The sequence below is a fragment of the Adiantum capillus-veneris genome, chromosome 22, assembly GCF_014529385.1.
Source record: "Adiantum capillus-veneris isolate H3 chromosome 22, ASM1452938v2, whole genome shotgun sequence".
NCBI classification, from domain to species: Eukaryota; Viridiplantae; Streptophyta; class Polypodiopsida; order Polypodiales; family Pteridaceae; genus Adiantum; species Adiantum capillus-veneris.
In genome coordinates, this window is record NC_140952.1 from 38158159 (window position 1) to 38176794 (window position 18636).

Below are 18636 nucleotides of genomic sequence, written 5' to 3' on the forward strand. Positions count from 1 at the left end.
AACCTTCTAAAACGCCTCTGAATCAAAGAAACACAGAATCATTTCGCATATAATATACCTAAATGAATCCAGGATAAGCCCAGATTCACCCTTGAAGGAAAGTGCAAGGTATAGACCCACGGTAATCATTTCGCATATTAGATAATTTCCAGCAATTTGACACTTAATACTGCGCTCATTCAGAGTACAAAAAGTTGCTCATTGAAATTCCCCTCACATCTAATTCTAATTAGCAATGGAAGGATGAAAACAAAGAACAAAGGCAAGAGAGACTGAAATATTTTAGCAAGAGAAACTGAAATATTTTAGCAACTTATCCAAGGCCAAACTGCCCTATAAGAAATTAAAAACTTCACATCTTAGGAGGGATGTACCCTAATCATCAACAATATTCCTCGACAGATAAAGGTCCTGATTCATCTACCACCACATCTGATGAAGGCTTGCATTAACTATTGAGAACACAGATGATGCTGGCTGAGAGGCTTGAAATACCACCGTAGTGAATAAAGACACCACAGGCTGCGGCCAGAGGACCAAAACCTTGGTTAAAGGGGTATGGGGGGTTTCACAGGTTTGAAGGAAGGGTTACCACTTTTCTTATTTTCCTGGATTGAGCTTGAACTTCGCATCTAAAGACTCAAATCTTGTCTTGCTTGAATAGATCCAGAAAGCTTTGCCTGATTGACTCTCACAACCGTGACTTAATCTGCGCAAGGGTATCTAACACAAGCTACTCCATAGAATGTAGTAGATGCAAGCTTGTGAAGTTCATAGCTCCCCACAAGAAAAGTGTCCTTTGCCATCTAATGTCGCAAGTTCGTGGGATGGAATCAGATTTCAAGGGGACTGTAAGGTACCACCTCCCCAATCAACAGTTGACCAGATAACCGACTTGGTTCAAATTGATCGCACTTGCTCGAAGGTTCCAAAACAATGACTTCTTCATCTTCTTCCTCAACTGACAAAGTTACAGCCATTGAAGCTGACTCACTCTCTGCTACTCGCTTGGAGTTTTTGGAGTCTCTGACAGACCTCAGGGGCGGTGCCTCAAAGTGTATCAGCATACGAAACCATGTCAAGTTGCTTCTCCTGAAACTTCTTCTCACCTGTCAAATAAAAAATGTACGTTTCAGCATCATACTGCATTCCTTTGACACTCCCATCAAACCTATCTAAAATTACTTTTGCTGCATGCTTCAACCGTTTTGAGTCTCGAATGCCTCCCTCTCAGACTCCATAGAACCATGTGCGGTTGTTTTCACATAATCGAGCTTGTGCTGAATTGGAAGAAGCACTGGAGTGAAACCCCATCATTTAAATTCTTCCCAAAGCGTTCCTCTGTCATCAACGTCATCGGCAACCAGGCACTCTGGATCTCCTGTTGTACATTTATTCAGAAAACACACTCAAATCTGGCAATAGAAAGCTAAAAGCAAAGAAGAAAGACAGAAGAAACTGAAATATTTTAGAAACTTACCAGAGACCAAGCTGCCCTATAAACTAAAAACTACACCTTCTTGGGTGGGGTGTACCCATCCAGCCAAGCATAATCATCAATATGTTCCTCAACCGATAAAGGTCCTGATTGATCCACCATAGTGTTCTGCTGAAGACTTGCATTAGCTGCTGAGAACGCAGATGATGCTGGCTGAGAGCCTTGAAATATTGTGGTTGCTGATAAAGACACCGGAGGCTTCGCTGGCAGAGGACCAAAACCTGGAGGAGGCCGCATATGTGAAGGAAGGACTGCCACTCTTCTAGCTGGCTTCTCACTGTCACTAGGATTTGCTGGATTGAGCTTTGACCTCGTACCTAAAAAATTCAAATCTTGTGTTGCCTGAAAAGTTTGAAAAGTTCCAAAATTGTTGTCTGCAATCACATTAATTGATTCTTGCAGCCTTGGCTTATTTTGCACAAGGGCATCCAACCCTAGCAGCTCCAAAGAATGTAAGGGCATACTAGCAGATTCGGACAAGTTTTGTGCAGCACCTGCTAGGCCCATACTCTGCAGTGATCCCAAAGAGGGGTCCATGAAAGGAAATCTTTTTGCCATGGCCACATTCGAACCACTTTGAACTCCAAATGAGCCTGCAGCAGATGCAAGTTTGTGAAGCTCAGAGCTCCACAAGGAACTGTTTCCCTTACCATCCTGTGGTTGCCAATTCACAGAAGCAGGAATAAAATTTCGAGAGGGCTGCATGGTAAAGCTGGCACCACCTCCCCAATCAACTGTTGACCCAGACAATCGACTGGGTTCAAATTGAAAAGATCCAAGATTATTGTCTGCAATCACATTCATCGAATCTTGCAACCTCGGCTTAATGTGTGCAAAGGCATCTAACGCAAGCGGCTCCAAAGAATGTGTGGGCATACTAGCTGAATCAGACAGATTTTGTGTAGCACTCGCTAGGCCCATACTCTGCAGTGACCCTAAAGAGGGGTCTATTAAGGGAAATCTTTTTGCCATGGCCAGATTCGAACCACCCTGAACTCCAAATGAGCCTGTAGCAGGTGCGAGCTTGTGAAGGTCAGAGCTCCACAAGGAGCTGTTTACTTTGCCATCCTGCGGTTGCCAGTTCACAGAAGATGGAATCAAACTTCGAGAGGGCTGCATGGTAAAGCTGGTATCAGCTCCGCAATCAACAGGTAACTCAGACAATCGACTGGGTTCAAAATGATTGCTTTTGTTTGAAGGTTTGAAAACAATTACTTCCTCATCTTCTTCCTCCACAGGCAAAGTTACGTTTGCTGCAGGTGACTCGGCCTCTGCAACTTGCTTGAAGTTTTTAGAGTCTCTGACAGACCGGAGAGGTGGTGCCTCAAGAGTATCTGCCAATGAAACTACATTTACTTGCTTTCTCTCATGAATCTTCTTCTCACCCGACAAATAAAAAATGTCTCTTTCAACATCATAATGGATTCCTTTGTCACTCCCATCAAACATATCTGAGATTACTTTTGCTGCATGCTTTAACCGTATTACTCTTGCATGCCTCTCTCTCGAACTCCCCAAACCCATATCTGGCTTTTTCACATAATCAAGCTTGTGCTGAATCGGAAGCAATGGAGTGAAACCCCATAACTCAAAATCTTCCCACAATGTTACTCTGTCGTTAATGTCATCAGCAGCCAGGCGCCCCACTTCTCCTGTTGAAAATTTATTCAGAAAATTGACACAGTTTTTCCAGAAAAACATTCTGGCAGTCCCTTCCTTCTCCTTGACCTCAATGCCAACAGTAATCTCAGGCCTGCAAGAAAGCCAATCCATTACCACCACAATTGCTGGCAGGAAGAGACTATTAGAAGGATCATCCAGTGTCACACAGTGTTGCAGGATATGTCCAATGCATTCAAATAGGGCAATAAAAGCATGTGCCAAAATAACCGAACGCTGTAGTATCTCAGCATAAGTCGGTTGATGAGTCTCAGGGCCAGAGCCAACACTGATGTAATGCACAGAAAAAATGAGAATACTAATTAGCTGAAGTAGAACATTAGGCCCAGTTCCCCAATTTCTTCCCGATGTTAGCGAAGACACTAATTCATCTGTTTCCGTAGTCAGAAGGAGCTCTTTCAGGTCGGACAGAACAGAGGAATGAACTTCTGGAAAGGCCTCTAAGCTGCAAAAAATAAAGGCGCGTTTAGCATATCCGATGCATTTCCAGCATATTACAAAAAAAAATCTTGAACACTCAAAACTGCACTTTTTTAGTGAACAAAAGTTGCTCATTCACAACCTCAATCTAAATCAAGATGGAAACATCAAAGCAAATAGGAAAGGCAGAAAAAACTGAGATATACTTTACTGTAGCGAAAACTGTCCTATGAGAAATGAAACCTACAAGAACTGAAACCTATGAGATGGCAGCAGGAGATGCAGTGATAACACAGGTTGGCCTCAGGTCCAGGGGACACCTTGCCTGCAATCCACTCGTTGCTCTATGCAGAGATGGCAGCTTGTGGCCTGTCTAATCCCACGCATTTTACTTTACCATGTTATTTCATTTTACTCTGGTTGTTGTTTTATTATGCTGCATGGTCTTGTTCTGCTAGCTGGTATCTTTAAATGTGTTGATGTGGCAACTCAACGCCTTACCATGAGTGACATGGATTCAACTCTGGCTGTGTACGCTATGCAGAGAGGAAAGCTTTTTCAAGAGGGGCTGGGTGTGAAGAGGCAGGCTGTGTGTACTGTCACAAACTGCTGACCTGTCAAGCCCCTGACGAACGGAACCACTGCAGATCCCGGCTGAGGGGCCTAAACCCTAACAAGCAAAAGCAACAGAGGAAAAAAGAAGTTTTACCAACTTACAAAGTCTTGCCGAGTGGCCTATTTTTTTAAGAAGAGTTCCTACCAACTTTTGGGACCCCGTCTGATGGGGCCCATGGGACTTAAAGAATAAATAAAGCCACACACACACACACACACACACACACACACACACACACACAAATTTGCATGGAGCTGATGACATGGCAGCAATAGTGTCACAAACTGTTGACGTGTCAAAGACTTGAAGCTTGGAGATCTTGGTCGAGGGGCCTAAACCCTAAGAAGAACAAGTAACAGAAGAAGAAGTCCTAAGAACTTATGGGGACCCCGTCCGATGGGGCCCCAGTGACATAAAAGACATTAAAATAAAGAAAGACCCACACAAAGACTTGCGCAATTGATGACGTGGCAGCTGTACGAAAAATCCGAAAATTGCGCTGACATGATGATGTGGCAAACTGTATGGATTTCCGCGTTTTGCGCTGGCAGTTGTACGGAATTCCGTGACTTACGCTGGCAGCTTTTTAGCATTGCTTTTGGACCATAAGCTTTTGAGTTTGAAAACTTTTCATGTAAATTGCTTTTGGGGCCTAGGGCCTTTAAATAAGAGGCCATGGGCTCATTCTTTGGCATGCTTCCTGGAGAAGGTGCGGAGTATGGAGTACCGGCTTGTACTGTGTTAATGCAATATAAAGAAATACGAAAGGGGTGCCAAGGTTTGGTGCAATTACTCTTTGGAGTGGAATTCTGCCACTCTGTGTCGTGCGTCGTCTCTCTCTCTCTCTCTCTCTCAATTGAGTTGTTATTGAAGTGCTAAAAGTTTGTTCAGTCTGTTCTTTTCTATTGGCACGTGGTGCCCACCTTGTGACAAATAGTATAGATTTCCGGATTTTGTACTGACAGTGCTGACAGTGCTGACGTGGCACCAACCGTACGGATTTCCGCAATTCACGTTGAAAGTGCTGACGTGGCAGTTGTACGGATTTCCGTAAATCACGCTGCCAGCTTTTGGGCATCTGCTTTTGGACCAGATGCTTTTGAGTTTGAAGGCTTTTCATGTAACCTGCTTTTCGTAGGCAAGGGCCTTTAAATAAGTGCAAAGGGCTCATTCTCTGGTATGCTCCGCGAGAGGTGCAGAGAATGGAGTACCGGCATTGTACTGAGTTCAAGTAATATAAAGAAATACCGAAAGGGGCGCCAAGGTTTGGGGCCAATACTCTCTGGGGTGGAATTCCACCAATCCGTGTCGTGTGTGTTCTCTCTCTTTTAGTTCAGTTGTTATTAAAGTGCTAAAAGTTTGTCCAGTCTGTTCTTTTCTATTGGCACGTGGTGCCCGTCTTGTTAAAGTGGTAGCAGAACATCAAGTGTGTGCTTTTCTGAAAGTATACCGGTCCTACAAAAGAGGAGACAAAGCAAACCAGAGACTATTGGAATCTTATTTGAAGTATCTTCGAGTCCCGATCCCGGACTTATTAGGCACTCCCACCCTTACTTCATCACGCATCGGGCCCGCTCTCGTCTTGACCCCTCATGTCTTTCATAGCATAAGCCATAAAGACCACTTGCAAGAGAAGGATCCAAGGTTTCTTTCAAGCTACCGTTTTTCTCAGAGGCAGTGTCATGCAGTGGTGGAAGTCTATAGCTACCAAGCCAAGGACTTGGCAAGCTTTCAAGAAAATTTTTGCCCAAAGTTATACAGTTTCTAACATCTTCCTTCGCAGTGCAACTTTTGGCAGAGTGAGGTATCCTGAAATGCTTGCCATGGAAACCCTAGCAGATTATAACTTGAAATTCCTCGACATCTCTCAGTAGGTGTCTCTTTTCGAGCTAAAAACCTTGAAGGTCCATAGTTGCCACAGTTGCCACGGAGTTTTGAAACGTTTCGTTTGAAACGAGTTTTAGAAGTTTCGAAACGGTTTTGTCCGAGAAAGAAACGTCAAAACAGAAGTTTCGTGCAAACAAAAGAAATGTACGTAAATTTAAGTGGTATAAGCTGAGATCTATGTTTTAAGCATTACCTTACAATTAGACATGAAAAAGAGGAAGAATAGGACTAACTTTCATCATTAGAAGCAAGACAGAAGCTACATTCATGACATTGAGGATTTCATGACCGAAACAAAGAACAAGAGGCTTCAAGGTTTACATGTAACATGAGCCTTGACTTTACCTTTGAAACGTCCAAACTCATACAAAAACGTTTCTAAAACGTTTCGTACGTTTCACGAGTGAAGAAACGTGTTTCTTGGCAACACTGTGCAAGTCCAATGTGATTGCCAAGTCTTGAGACTACCATCATCGCCACAAGAACATTGCTTGTCGAGGCTTGTTTCAACTATTCAAGAGTTTGTGGATCATGTTGCGCTCGGTTACGACCTTATGGAAGGAACATAGCCCTAATTTTTGGTGCAGGTTTCAAGATGGAAAGTCAGTCGACTTTTCGGGCTCGACTGATATCGAGATTGCTTTTTAAGTTTGAATTTTGTCTGAGAATCTGTTTAAGAACTTCTTTGGTGATCCTGTTTAAAATTTGTTTAAAATGGATGGTATCTTTTTTAAACCTGTCTTGGTGCCAATTTGAATTGTTTGACTTTGATTTTAATATTGGTTACATTGATTGGTGGGTGATTTTACTCCCGAGTGGAGTAGTGAGAAATGATGTTTGAGAATGCTTATTCATACTCATCATTCATAGCCCGGACCCTTGTGGTTATTTGCGGAGGATTGAAAAGTGATGTTTTTACTCATGGCCCTGACCCTTGTAGTTATTTACAAGGGGAGTATTATTGTTGTTACTCATGGCCCGGACCCTTGTGGTTATTTACGGGGGGAGTATTAAGAAGTCTGAGCAGTGGTTACTCTCAGCACCTCCAAACGACACAGTTGCGGTCTGTGGGGCGTTTGGTTGTAAAGGGCCTCTATATCTCATGACCCATACCTTTTTAGGTTATTTGCGGGAGGAGTGATCAGGAAGTCGTTGAACAGCTCATGGCCCGGACCTGGATGGTTATTTGCGGAGGGAGAGTTTTTTTTCCCAAGAAAAAGATTCTTCTATTAGTTAATGAAACTCCCCATAGGGCTACAACCACCTCTACTAGAGAGGGCCACAACAATCATAAGGGGAGACTCTCCCAATGAAAAAACAGAATATGTACAATGAGACTAAATCAGGAGATGGAGGGGGGAAGAGCCACATTGGTGGACAGTAGTGCCATCTGAGCACACCGTAGACCATGGTGAAGAAAGTCCCAGGGCACCATAGTCGAAGGAAAGCCTCTCTACGCTCCCGCATGCGGTTGGAGCTGCCCTGGAGTCTCTATTGTCCTCTGAGAGTATGGATCAACTCTAGCCAAAGATCTCAAATAGTCTCTACTGGTAGTAAAAGGCGAGCCTCAAAGATGCGGAAGCGACGGCCCCGCCAAATGAACCAGAGTGTCAAGCCGCAGATGAGCTCCCAACACTCCTCTCTCTCACTGCACCACTCCTATGGAGTAAGCTCTATAGCAGGTTGAAGTGTAGGTCGACCCCCCTGCACATCACTATCATCCTGCTGGTGGAGGATAGCTCAAATTGAAGTGCCGGGCCCGTGAGAGTGGCCCAAGCAGCTGCCCCCAAGTGTACTGTCGTGCCGTCGAAAGAGCTAGCATCAGTCGAAGGACACGAAGCCAAACCTGTTGTGCCAAAGGACAATCCCAGAGACAATGGCGCTGACTCTCCACAGGATGGTCACAAGCTACACATGCTGCCGCGAGACCACTATGTACAAGCCAGCTCTCAACTACTGCAGCTCGATGTGCAACCAACCACTGGAACAAAGTGACTCGCCGCGGTTGTCTAGAGTCCCACAACCTCTCCCAAAAAGCTGCCAAGAACTCAGTTGTGAGACCCTCCTCCTACCAATGAGGATCTGCAGAGCAGGACGAGCCTCTCTCCGTGCTGCCAGTATGTGACTTCCTAGTCAAACAATGTATTGAAGGAAAGGGACACCTGGATGGTCGATTGAGGAGAAAGAGTCCCTCCGGAACCTCTCCACAGGATCCCACTGCACTCGTCTTAGTGGACAACACTCGTGTCAGTGGACTTTATTTTTCTATGTCTTGTAACATGTATATGTGAGCATTTGTGTTGCATTGTGATGTGCCAACCACTGAATATTCCTAATTGGATGAGATTGCCTGGGTATGTAATTTTGGTGCATCAAGACACATGTGGAAGATCAGTGCGGTCTGGGTGTGATAGCTAATTTTACTACGCCGGAATATCAAGAGTTCCGATCTGGATGAAAGGAGAAGCCAACTCCTTAACAAAAAAAAAGAGCAAACTGATTGTCCCTCGAAATGTCCCTCGGAATGACCCTCGGAAATTTTTGAGCTAACTTCAGTTGTTTTACAGATATGTTGTAATCGCGGATGATTACTTTCTTTCAAGAAGCACGGATGTCACAAACTGACGTGTCAAGCCACTGAAGAACGGAGCCATTGTGCACATCCCGGCTGAGGGGCCTAAACCCTAAGAAGCAGAAGTAACAAAAAGATCTACCAACTTACTAAGTCTTGCCGAGTGGCCTATTTTTAAAGAAGAGTTCCTACCAACTTTTGGGACCCCGTCCCATGGGGCCCATGGGACTTAAAGAAAAAATAAAGCAACACACACACACACACACAAAGATTGTGGAGTTGATGACGTGGCAGCAATAGTACGGATTTCCGGATTTTGCGCTGACAGTGCCGGCATGGCAACAACAGTACAAATTTTCGCAAGTCACGCTAACAGTGATGACGTAGCAGTTGTACGAATTTCCGTAAATCACACTAGCAGCTTTTGGGCATCTGCTTTTGGACCAGATCTTTTGAGTTTGAAGGCTTTTCATGTAAACTGCTTTTCATAGGCCAAGGGCCTTTAATGTTTGACAGTCTTTCTTGCAGATACATGCGATGATAACAGGGCGCTAACCACACTAAATCGTCTATGGCATGTATCCATAGTATGCAATCGAGGACGTTTGCGATTTTAAGAGGCGGGTATGTCACGAGATTATGACAACCACTATATATCTTTGTTGGTTTCTTTCCCTTGATTTTTATTTAATTTTTGGGACCCTCTTGTTAAAATCACAAATGCCCAAACATTGCATGGCCGATGTGAAACGGCCATTGTCCGAGAGTTTCACCCGCAGTTAGGAAGGGCAAGTCGCCACGAGATGGTCGGGCCAATCGGCACTAAATCCAAGCAATAAAATTTGGCTAGGCTCAACTCAAAGTCATTTAGGCCCCTGGGCAAGACTTTATAAGTTGGTGGGTACTAGCAAATTAAACCAAAGGGAGTCAAATGGACACATGGCAGTAGGGGAGCTGCATGCAAGCCAACACACTCTTTCCAGAAGCCTCATCCAAGAGGAGGCGCCCATTTTTTAGTGGGGGCTGATTTTTGGACTTCATAAGTGTGCTACATTGTGTGTGAGTAGTGGGTGCAGGTGATCACAGATTTAATATGGAGATCTTGCCTTCGCCCTTGTTGTATGTAGTGCGACGATTTGCTCCCGCACATCTCTCTCTCTCCACATTGCACATATGGTAATGCCCCAATAGTCGGGCTTCTCAAAGAACAATGTACAGTCCTGGGGGTTTTAAGCCCGTATACCAAGGCGAGAGCCTTCTATACAGGAACCAGATTAGCTAATTGCTAATCCCCTTCAAGTATGCACAGTTCCATTGCGAAGAATAGTTAAAACGAAGAGTTTTCTCGCGTGGAAACTCGTCCGTTTCAAAAGGGAACTCTCCCGTTGCATGCGAAAGCGTCTGAGACACGCGTAGAGTGTTCGCTCTGCCCAAAACAAAAATTTACAGCCTGCTGTGTTTTTCTGCAGGTTTATGATTTCGCACCTAAACTACAGGACATCGCTTGGGGAGCCTCGGGAAAGCCGTGGGATGCTTAAACAGGGCTTTGAGCACTTGACAATGACAAAACAGGGCATTAGAGCATGTTGACATTCACCCGCAACTCACTGGAAAGCTTCCAAATCGCAAGGGAAAGGTCCTTGACGTGTACTTTTGACCTATAGGAATTTTTGCATCATTATGCTGGTAAAATTGGGTCAAAAACCTGCAATTATAGCCATGGACAGTCTCGATAGCTTGGTGAGAGTTAGGTGAAAGCGTTTGGATCGTTATTTGCAATAAAAAATATATATATACCGAAAGGGGCCCACTCTTTGGGGCTAACAGGGTGCCGCTGTCTACTTGGAAGCACTCTAGCTGTCAAGCCGTGTGTTCGTTTGAAGAGTTAAGTTCCAATCACAAGTTTATCCGTGAAGTTCCTTTGTGTCGTAAAGTTTTAGTAAAGATCAGGTGAAAGCTATAGTCTACCACCCTACGGGCCGGTTTCAAGGCTCCTACTGGATGGGGTCGAAATGGTTCCCTGTCGGAACCCAATGTTGCTAAGCTGTAGGAGGTCGGCGACCAGGGGGGATAGTGTGGCAAGCCCGTCCCACTGCCAACCGTCAGCTATTTGATTGTTGGCCTTTATCGTTGTACCAGCTTGTGTGTCCTGGGACTGCTTTGGATTCTTCGACTGATGCTAGCTCTTTCCACAGCTCGACAGTACACTTGGGGTGTTGCAGCCTGGTCCACTCTCACAAGCCCTGCGCTCCATTTTGAGTTAGCTTCCACCAGCGGGATGATAGTGAACCAGGGGGGTCGACCTACACTCCAGCCTACCACAAAGCTTACCCCCCAAGAGTGCTGCACTGAGAGGTGTGTGTTGGGAGCTCGTTTGTGGCCTAACAATCTAGTTCATTTGGCAGGCCCGTTGTTTCTGCATCATCGAGGCTCGCCTTGTCCCACCGACAGCGATTGTTCGTGACTTTTGGTTGGAGCTGATTCAAACTCTCAGGGTCAGTTTGAGAGACTTTATGACAGAGCTATGACCGCATGCCGGAGCACAGAGAGGCTTTCTTGCGACTTTGACGCCAAAGGTTTTTCTTCACCATGTCCAGGGTATGCCTAGATGGCATTTCCTGCCACCAGTGTGGCTTTTTCCTCCTCCCATCTTGTGATTTAGCCCTCATTGTAAGTTGCTAAATGGACTATTTTCATATTTTTTTGAGTAGTTTCTTTTTATTGAAACTAGGATATTTATATGTGTGCACTTGAACCGTAAGATTAGGAACTATAGATCTACGGATTACTTAAAGCCATCAAGAGGGCAACTCTGATGTGCCATATGATGGGTCACATTAAGCATCGGGAAGGGGTTGTACCATTAGTTCAGTAGGAGAAACCGGGAAACGCGATATTCTTGATGCGTCACGTCATGAGTGACGAGAGCATCGAAAAGGGAATATTCCATAGTCTGGTAAAAAACCTGAACTAGAAAAAGGAATACGCATAAAGATGCAAGCACAAGAATAAAGATGGGTTCTGAGAAGCTTTGTCTAAAAAGTGGAATATTTTTAAGTGTTCTCGGGGAGCGAATGCTTTTCCACGAGGAGTCTTAAGTTTGCATTATATCTATGCATGTGGACTGCATCCAGGGACGCCTGGAATGTGATTGTATAGCATCAATTTTCAGCTCACTCAGTTTTATTGAGTTTAGGCCAGGTTCACATTTTTTTATTTTTTTAAAAAAATTATCGGCCGTCCACTTAATAAGTGGGCAGCCCACTTAAAATTAAAAAAACATCTCTCTCTCTCTCTCTCTCTCTCTCTCTCTCTCTCTCTCTCTCTCTCTCTCTCTCTCTCTCTCTCTCTCTCTCTCTCTCTCTCTCTCTCTGAGCCAAACTCAGCCACAAGCTCCCCCCTATCAATTGCGCTACTTGGTTGCCCTATTCTCGTTGGCTCCGCACGGGCTATTCTTGCCGGGTGCGAGAGCCTATAAAAGCAGCGCACGCTCTCTCTTAGCTACATAGAGTAGCCAACGCTAGTAGCAAGGAGTGATCGAGAGAAGCCAATACACGATGTTTGCTTTCCCATATTCGGAGCGACAGGTATCGATTATGAATTCACAATATGAGTGGTTTCGTATTTGTGTTTTTGTAGGGACTTCATCACGGAGAAGAAGCGAAAAGGCCTCGGCCTACGCTTGGGAATTCTAGAAAAGTGTCCGCGGAGCATCGACTCCAAGTACAGACAGAAAAAGGATTGAGAGCTTGTCTCTCGGATTTCCCTCTCGGGGAGGAACGACCATCAAGTCTGAGAATAGAACGGAGGGGCTATCTCCGGTTCTTGTACTTGTAAAAAGATTCTCCCTAATAAATATTCTCTTTAAGGGGGGGGGGGGGGGGGGACCAACCCATCTTTTGGTCCCAAATGCTGTGTCGATCATGTCCCTCATCTCTCGAGTTGAAAGATTATTCATTTTCAGCTTGTTGATTATTCGATCGATTATCTTTTGAATATTGGAGCATCTGCCGAGCACAGGAATCAACCTGTTGTTGATGCTACATCTCCATTCGTTCATACTCCGTGAACCAGGGTGGCCCTTATTCTTCTTTTGAATCTCCAAAAGATAGTCGTTGTCCATTTGAATCTTCCGTGTTTTCTCCCGACCCGGAGTTGTCAGGTGGGTTGTTCTAATCCTTGTAGGATTTGTCGATTGAATCCATGTGTGTAGTGATAGAATGGATCGGATTCTCCTAGAAAAGAAAATCGACTGAGCTCTAATACCATTGTAACAGACTTGGACATCCCAAGTCGGAAATCTGGCACGACACACATGAGAATCACTTAATAAACTTATTCACAATTTAATGAGAGACGACACGGCCCGGCATAGTTCCGTGCCCAGAGGTATTGGGCCTTCAGTCTAGCACCCCTTTTCGTATTTGTTTTTATTTAATGCTTGATCAAGTACAAGTCAGAAGTTCTTCGTTGCTCAAAGGTATAAATTTATAGGCCCTAGGCCTTCAAAGCTTCAAAGCTTCAAATCTCAAAAGCATTTGGTCCAAAAGCATGCAACGCAAATCGCGGATTTCTGTACACCACGTTAGCCAACTAGCGCGTTTTGCAAACCTGCCGTACAGCCTGCCATGTCAACACAATATCACAGAAATCCTACCACGTCAACAGCTGCATGTCTCGTTCTTTAATTTTTTGTGTCCCCGAGGGCCCCATCGGACGGGACCCCCATAAGATGGGACAACTTATAAAATTGTCAGTTTTATCTGCGAGGAATCGTCCCAGGTGGCCATGCCACATCATCACTTTGTGACACGTGTAGCACCGCCCACGCCACAGCGACGCCCTTGCACAACAGCTTACTCGCCGCCCTTGCGCAGCACTGCCCACGCCACAGTGCCGCTCCTACAATGTTGTTAGAATAGCAATCCGTCCCAATAACGATGTCTCGCGTGTTGACTAAGGGGACGTTGCCTTGCTGTTGCACAATGCTACACACGAAAGCTTTCTTCAGTGCTACTAATGCCGCAGAACCGCCAGCTCTATGCATCGAGTATGCGAAGCACGACTGCGTTGTGTGGCTTTCTCCGTGACGCCTCCGACAAATCACTTTTGTTTTCTACGTCATTCTCTAGACAGACCACGACTTAGACACACATAGTGAGCAGACATCAAGCTCACCTCCCAACCATAGAGCTAATACTAGTTCACCCCCGAGCCTGGGAGCTTGCAGCCAAGCAGGCTAGCCTTTGCCATAAGGACCAGTGTCCCATACCACCAAGCCCACACCAATACAAGTTTGCGGACAGAGCTACCAAGGGCCTAGAGTCCAAGTGTGGTGATCACACAAGATGTCTCACAAATGAGACCCAAGTCCTATCTATAGAACTTCATAACCTATGGGTCAGGTTCACACTTGTAAGGTGCTGCGGAAGTGAATGTTGAACTTTGCTCAAGATGAGTGCTCTGAACTGTGCTCAAGGTTCCTTTTACTTACGGAAGGGAGAGCCTTTCGTTCCTTTAGTGAGAGAGTGCAATGGACACAAACAAAGTGAATAGACACTATGAATGAAGGTGCTGAGACTGAGAGAGAGAGAGAGAGAGAGAAGAATAAGACACCAGAATGTTGTCAAACCCTCCTCCGAAGGTCCCACTCTCTATGGCAAGAGCGGTCTACTTACGATTGCACAAATCTCTACAATGCTTGGACTTGCCGACGATGTCGACGACAATGAGGACAACTACGAGACGGGCTGAAATCTGAAAACGCTAAGGGCTGAAATCTCCAAATCTTTATCTGCTGAACTCTGACTCTATGTCGATGACGACGGTACGACGACGACGCGCTGAAAACGCAGATGCTGAAATCTGCGTTTTTCGGGCTGAAACTGTAAACTTCGATGGATTTGACCGTGCAACGAGGATCTGCTGCGGGAAGGTGAGGTCTGCGAGGTTCGGAACTTCTTCTGTTGTGTCTAAATGCTGAAAACTGAAAACGCTGGTCCTAGGGCTGATTCCGTCGCGAAGATCTGCAAAAACGCTGAGGTGAATGGCAAATGCAAAAACGCTAGGGCTGAAAATGATCTTGCCGGGAATCTGCTATCTGCTGTGGGAATCTGCTGACGCTGGCTGACCTGCTGTGTCTTGTGGTCGCCGGCTGCTCAGATTAAAGTAAAGCAGGCTGCAGGACCCACTTACACACACACACACACACACACACACACACACAAGATGCGTAAATTGTTGATGACGTGGCAGTTGTAGGGATGCCCGCAATTTGCGCTTGCATGCTGACGTGGCACTGTACGAACGTCTGCAATTGCGCTAGCATGCTGACGTGGTAGTTGTACCAACTTCATGGACTTAAGAATCCAAGACTTCAGTGTATGGTCATTACCCGAAGCGGAATGGATACTTCGCAAGGAGGTGGTGAGCATGGTAGTGACGAAGAAGAATTTTCCCCATCAGGAGGTTTTTCCGACCCTCCCCCTTCTCCATCTACACCAAGGATTACACTAACTCCTATGGAGGCTTTCAACAAGATGATGATGGACAAGAAGTTAGAATGCGAAGCAAGAAAAGCAAAAAGAATGGCAGCCATAGAGCGTGAACACAAAGAAAGAAGAGCGAAAATGGAGAGTGAGCACAACAAATGGAAAGCCACATTGGTCCTACTATTTTCTGATGTGCAGGCGCAACTTAAAGAGATTCAAGAGAAGGAGACCCTCTCAATCTCTTCTTTTCCAAGGCACGACTCAAATAATTTTCATGATAATGATAAGCATGATGGATTGCATGATGATAATAAGCATGATGATTTGCATGCTCAAGATGTGATTATTCACGAGCATGATGATTTGCAGGATAAAGATGGAAAAGGTTAGAGAGAGTCTCAATCAATCCATATAAGAGCTCAAAAATACCTCAAACAAGTAGGGGGTAGAGAGTCTCAATCAATCCATATAAGAGCTCAAAAATGCCTCAAACAAGTAGGGGGTACCGGCTGGGGTAAATTCTAAAAACGACAAGAATCTCACCGATATACCCATCTGGAAAGTAAGAGCGTGGGCAGCATTGGGTGACGCGTGACAGATGAGGAAGGGGCAATTGGGAGGTGGGGTGGGGGGGGGGGGGGGGGGGGGGGGGGGGGCGCACGCGAGAAGCAGACAAGGAAGACCCGCGAAGCTCGGGCGAGAGTTAAGGGAATGGAGCTGGAACAAATGAATAAAATGGGGTGGGAGCCAGTAGTACAAGTATTTGCATGTAGAGCACATTGATAATTTTTTTCTTGGTTTTGCAGTCATTCACAAATATTATATAGCAGAAAATACATCTGCTTTGATTGAATACATAAAATAGCATCAATTCACAACATGAAGAGCAAATAATCAACTTCTTACTAGAGAACGCACCTGGTTCGTGTGAACAAAATGCCATTCAATCTCACAAAACGAACTCGAAAATTTCTCATGAAATCTGTGCCCAATGCCCTCTGTTCAGAACTTTGTGAATCATTGTGCCTTAGACCAGACGTTTCATCACCAATCCCTTGTGAAGCTTGTGTCTCCCCTTTTGCCTTGCCTTTGCCAGCTCGCTCCAGTTTAGCAGTTTGAGAAACATTTCCAGAAGATAATGCAACCAAACGCAAGTAGCTGTGTCGATTCTGTTTTAAAAAAATCCCTATTGTAAGTTCTTAGAAGTCAATTGAGTTGAACAAAGACCTCTTTCTTGCTGCCTGCAGTTTAAGAGGAAAACTGCAGACACCTTGAACACTTCCTCTAGTATTTCAGCTGATCCAGATTCACGCCAGAAAATGTTACACTACCATCATCTACCATTCTTATATGTAAATCTAAATGAGTCCAGAAAGAGCCCGGATTCACCTTTAAAGAAAGGTGCATCTTATATACTCATGCAAGTCATCCACAAAACAATTATATAATCAGTTCCATCAAGAATGGCATTCACTAAGAACATCAACATGCCCACTACAATTCTACGACATCCACTTAAGTCCAACAGAAGCCTGTAGAACTAGACATCTCAATCACACATAAACAAGACATACATCATACAATACAAATTTAGCGTACTAAGTTTTGTGGCTCTTTACAATACATCTCCTCTAGAGCGGTGTTTTCCTCGAAGAAGGTGCCTGGAATGAAAATGTTACCTCAGATCACCCAACAGGTTTCTACAAAACACCTTACAATGCAGAGCAGTGTCTACCAAGTCACACGACATTTAACTTGAACAGATATTTCAGTAATGGGAAAGCAAGATATCAAGTAAGTCCTAGGAAAATACAATTCAGCACAATGTCCCAAGTCAACAAACATGTAACCCGGAGTGACAATTTAGAAAGGGATTCCAAAACATCAGACAAGTTATGAAATTTTAGGCAAATAGTACAGCTTGAATAAACCTTCTTGCAATTGTAAAAATGGTGCAACATCATGAACTATTATTTTACCTTTTCAAAAAGCACAACCAGATTGTCTTTTGCAGTAAGAAAGGGAGTCTCAGATGCAAGGCTGCGAAAGTAATGATAAACCGCCAGCATCTCATCACCAATGTATGTTGCCAAGACCGCCAGCTGAAAGCGAGGACATAAACAATAAGAAGTTTCATTGGCTTACCAAATTTTTTAAAACCTATGGATATAGAGATAACATGGATGATACTTTTAAAAAAAGCACCCGTTCAACACCTGGTGGTATGGATTTCCACTGGCTGGCCACATTGAAGCCGCTTTCACATAAAATCCAGCAGCAATAGACCAATCGCGGTTTTTTCCATCCCCATCTCCATAATATTCTTTGTAACGAGCAAGATCTCCCAAATAAATCAAACAACGATGGCTAGACAGCTGGCATCTTCTTATTTCTGCAAACCTCATATCATCTTTCTTTACATTCTTGTTGATGACTGAATTGTAAGTCAGGTCATCCTGCGACAGCCCATGTTTTGCTCCAATCTTTAAAATCAAATCATGATAGAACCCAGTTGCCTCAGCCAAATAGCTCCTAAAAAGAGGTGATATTTTTTGAGAAGGCTCTCTTCGGGCAGTAGCCTTGTTGCCAGGTGTAGTAGTGCCCACAGGTTGACCGCTTCTCCTCATGCGCGCCCTGAATTCTTCGATGCATGTGTGATGTAAGCGCCATAATGACTGCTCAACATCATGCAACTCAGCAAACTCGTGGTCCTCAAGTATGATGGCCTCAAACTTCTCACGGATGTCACTGCGAAGAATGCGAACATTTGCTTCAAAGGGTCCTTTAGACTGGATGGTAGTCAGCAAGCGTTGTTCTAACTCCAAAGCCTGTAAAATACATACAAAAGCACCACCACAATTGAACGACTTCACTTCGTCGGCTAAAACATCATGATACACATTATGATGGTACAAGTGATCTCTCTCTCTCTCTCTCTCTCTCTCTCTCTCTCTCTCTCTCTCTCTCTCTCTCTCTCTGCCTGCGCGTAAGTTGCCTTGCTCGAGCTTTCCTGCGGGTCGCCTTCATCTGCCGGCGTTGATCTCTCCCCTCTATTAGCCCGTGCCGCCCTCATCTGCCTTTCGGAAGACATGAGAAGACTTCGTACAAATCTGAGAACAGCATTAGCAACGCAGAAGAAACGCGAGAGGTGATGACTCTACAGACGGGGAGATCGAGATCAAAACCAGAAATGAGGCTGAAGCTGACGACGGAGCAAAGCAAGAGCATTCAACAAAAGAGAAGCCACACTTAGGTCGGATACACAATCGTCCGTGCGGACATTTTCAGCACTTTTCGGGCCTCACAAGAAATTAAAGGACCTTCCTTGGGTGAAATGGAAAGCTCGATCATGTCAAATTATTTACAAGACCGTCAACGGCAGCACGACTTGAGAGAGAGAGAGAGAGAGAGAGAGAGAGAGAGAGATGTAGCGCGCACATGCACTGTTCGCCTTCCAGATCATTCACTACTA

At 44.8% G+C, this 18636-nt stretch overlaps 1 protein-coding gene across 1 annotated transcript; it reads right to left on the minus strand.

Annotated features, from left to right (window-relative positions):
* Positions 1 to 268: 268 nt before the first annotated feature.
* On the minus strand, positions 269 to 18413 carry LOC147429183 (nonsense-mediated mRNA decay factor SMG7-like). The gene is made up of 8 exons (XM_086495306.1): positions 18145 to 18413; positions 17381 to 17992; positions 17144 to 17266; positions 16083 to 16333; positions 1574 to 3623; positions 1481 to 1496; positions 1186 to 1381; positions 269 to 1109 (listed from the first exon to the last, which is right to left on the minus strand). The coding sequence occupies exons 1-7, from the start codon at positions 18253 to 18255 to the stop codon at positions 1314 to 1316; spliced, it is 3231 nt and encodes a 1076-aa protein (XP_086351432.1). The 5' UTR covers positions 18256 to 18413; the 3' UTR covers positions 269 to 1109; positions 1186 to 1313.
* Between the last annotated feature and the right edge of the window lie 223 nt (positions 18414 to 18636).

Coding starts and splice junctions, on each gene's coding strand:
- LOC147429183 (XM_086495306.1), bottom strand. CDS start 18,255: ATGTCTTCCGAAAGGCAGATGAGGGCGGCACGGGCTAATAGAGGGGAG. Junction 17,267..17,380: donor GTGGAAATCCATACCACCAG/GTGTTGAACGGG, acceptor CCTCGCTTTCAG/CTGGCGGTCTTGGCAACATA. Junction 3,624..16,082: donor ATTTTGTTCACACGAACCAG/GTGCGTTCTCTA, acceptor TATTTTTTGCAG/CTTAGAGGCCTTTCCAGAAG.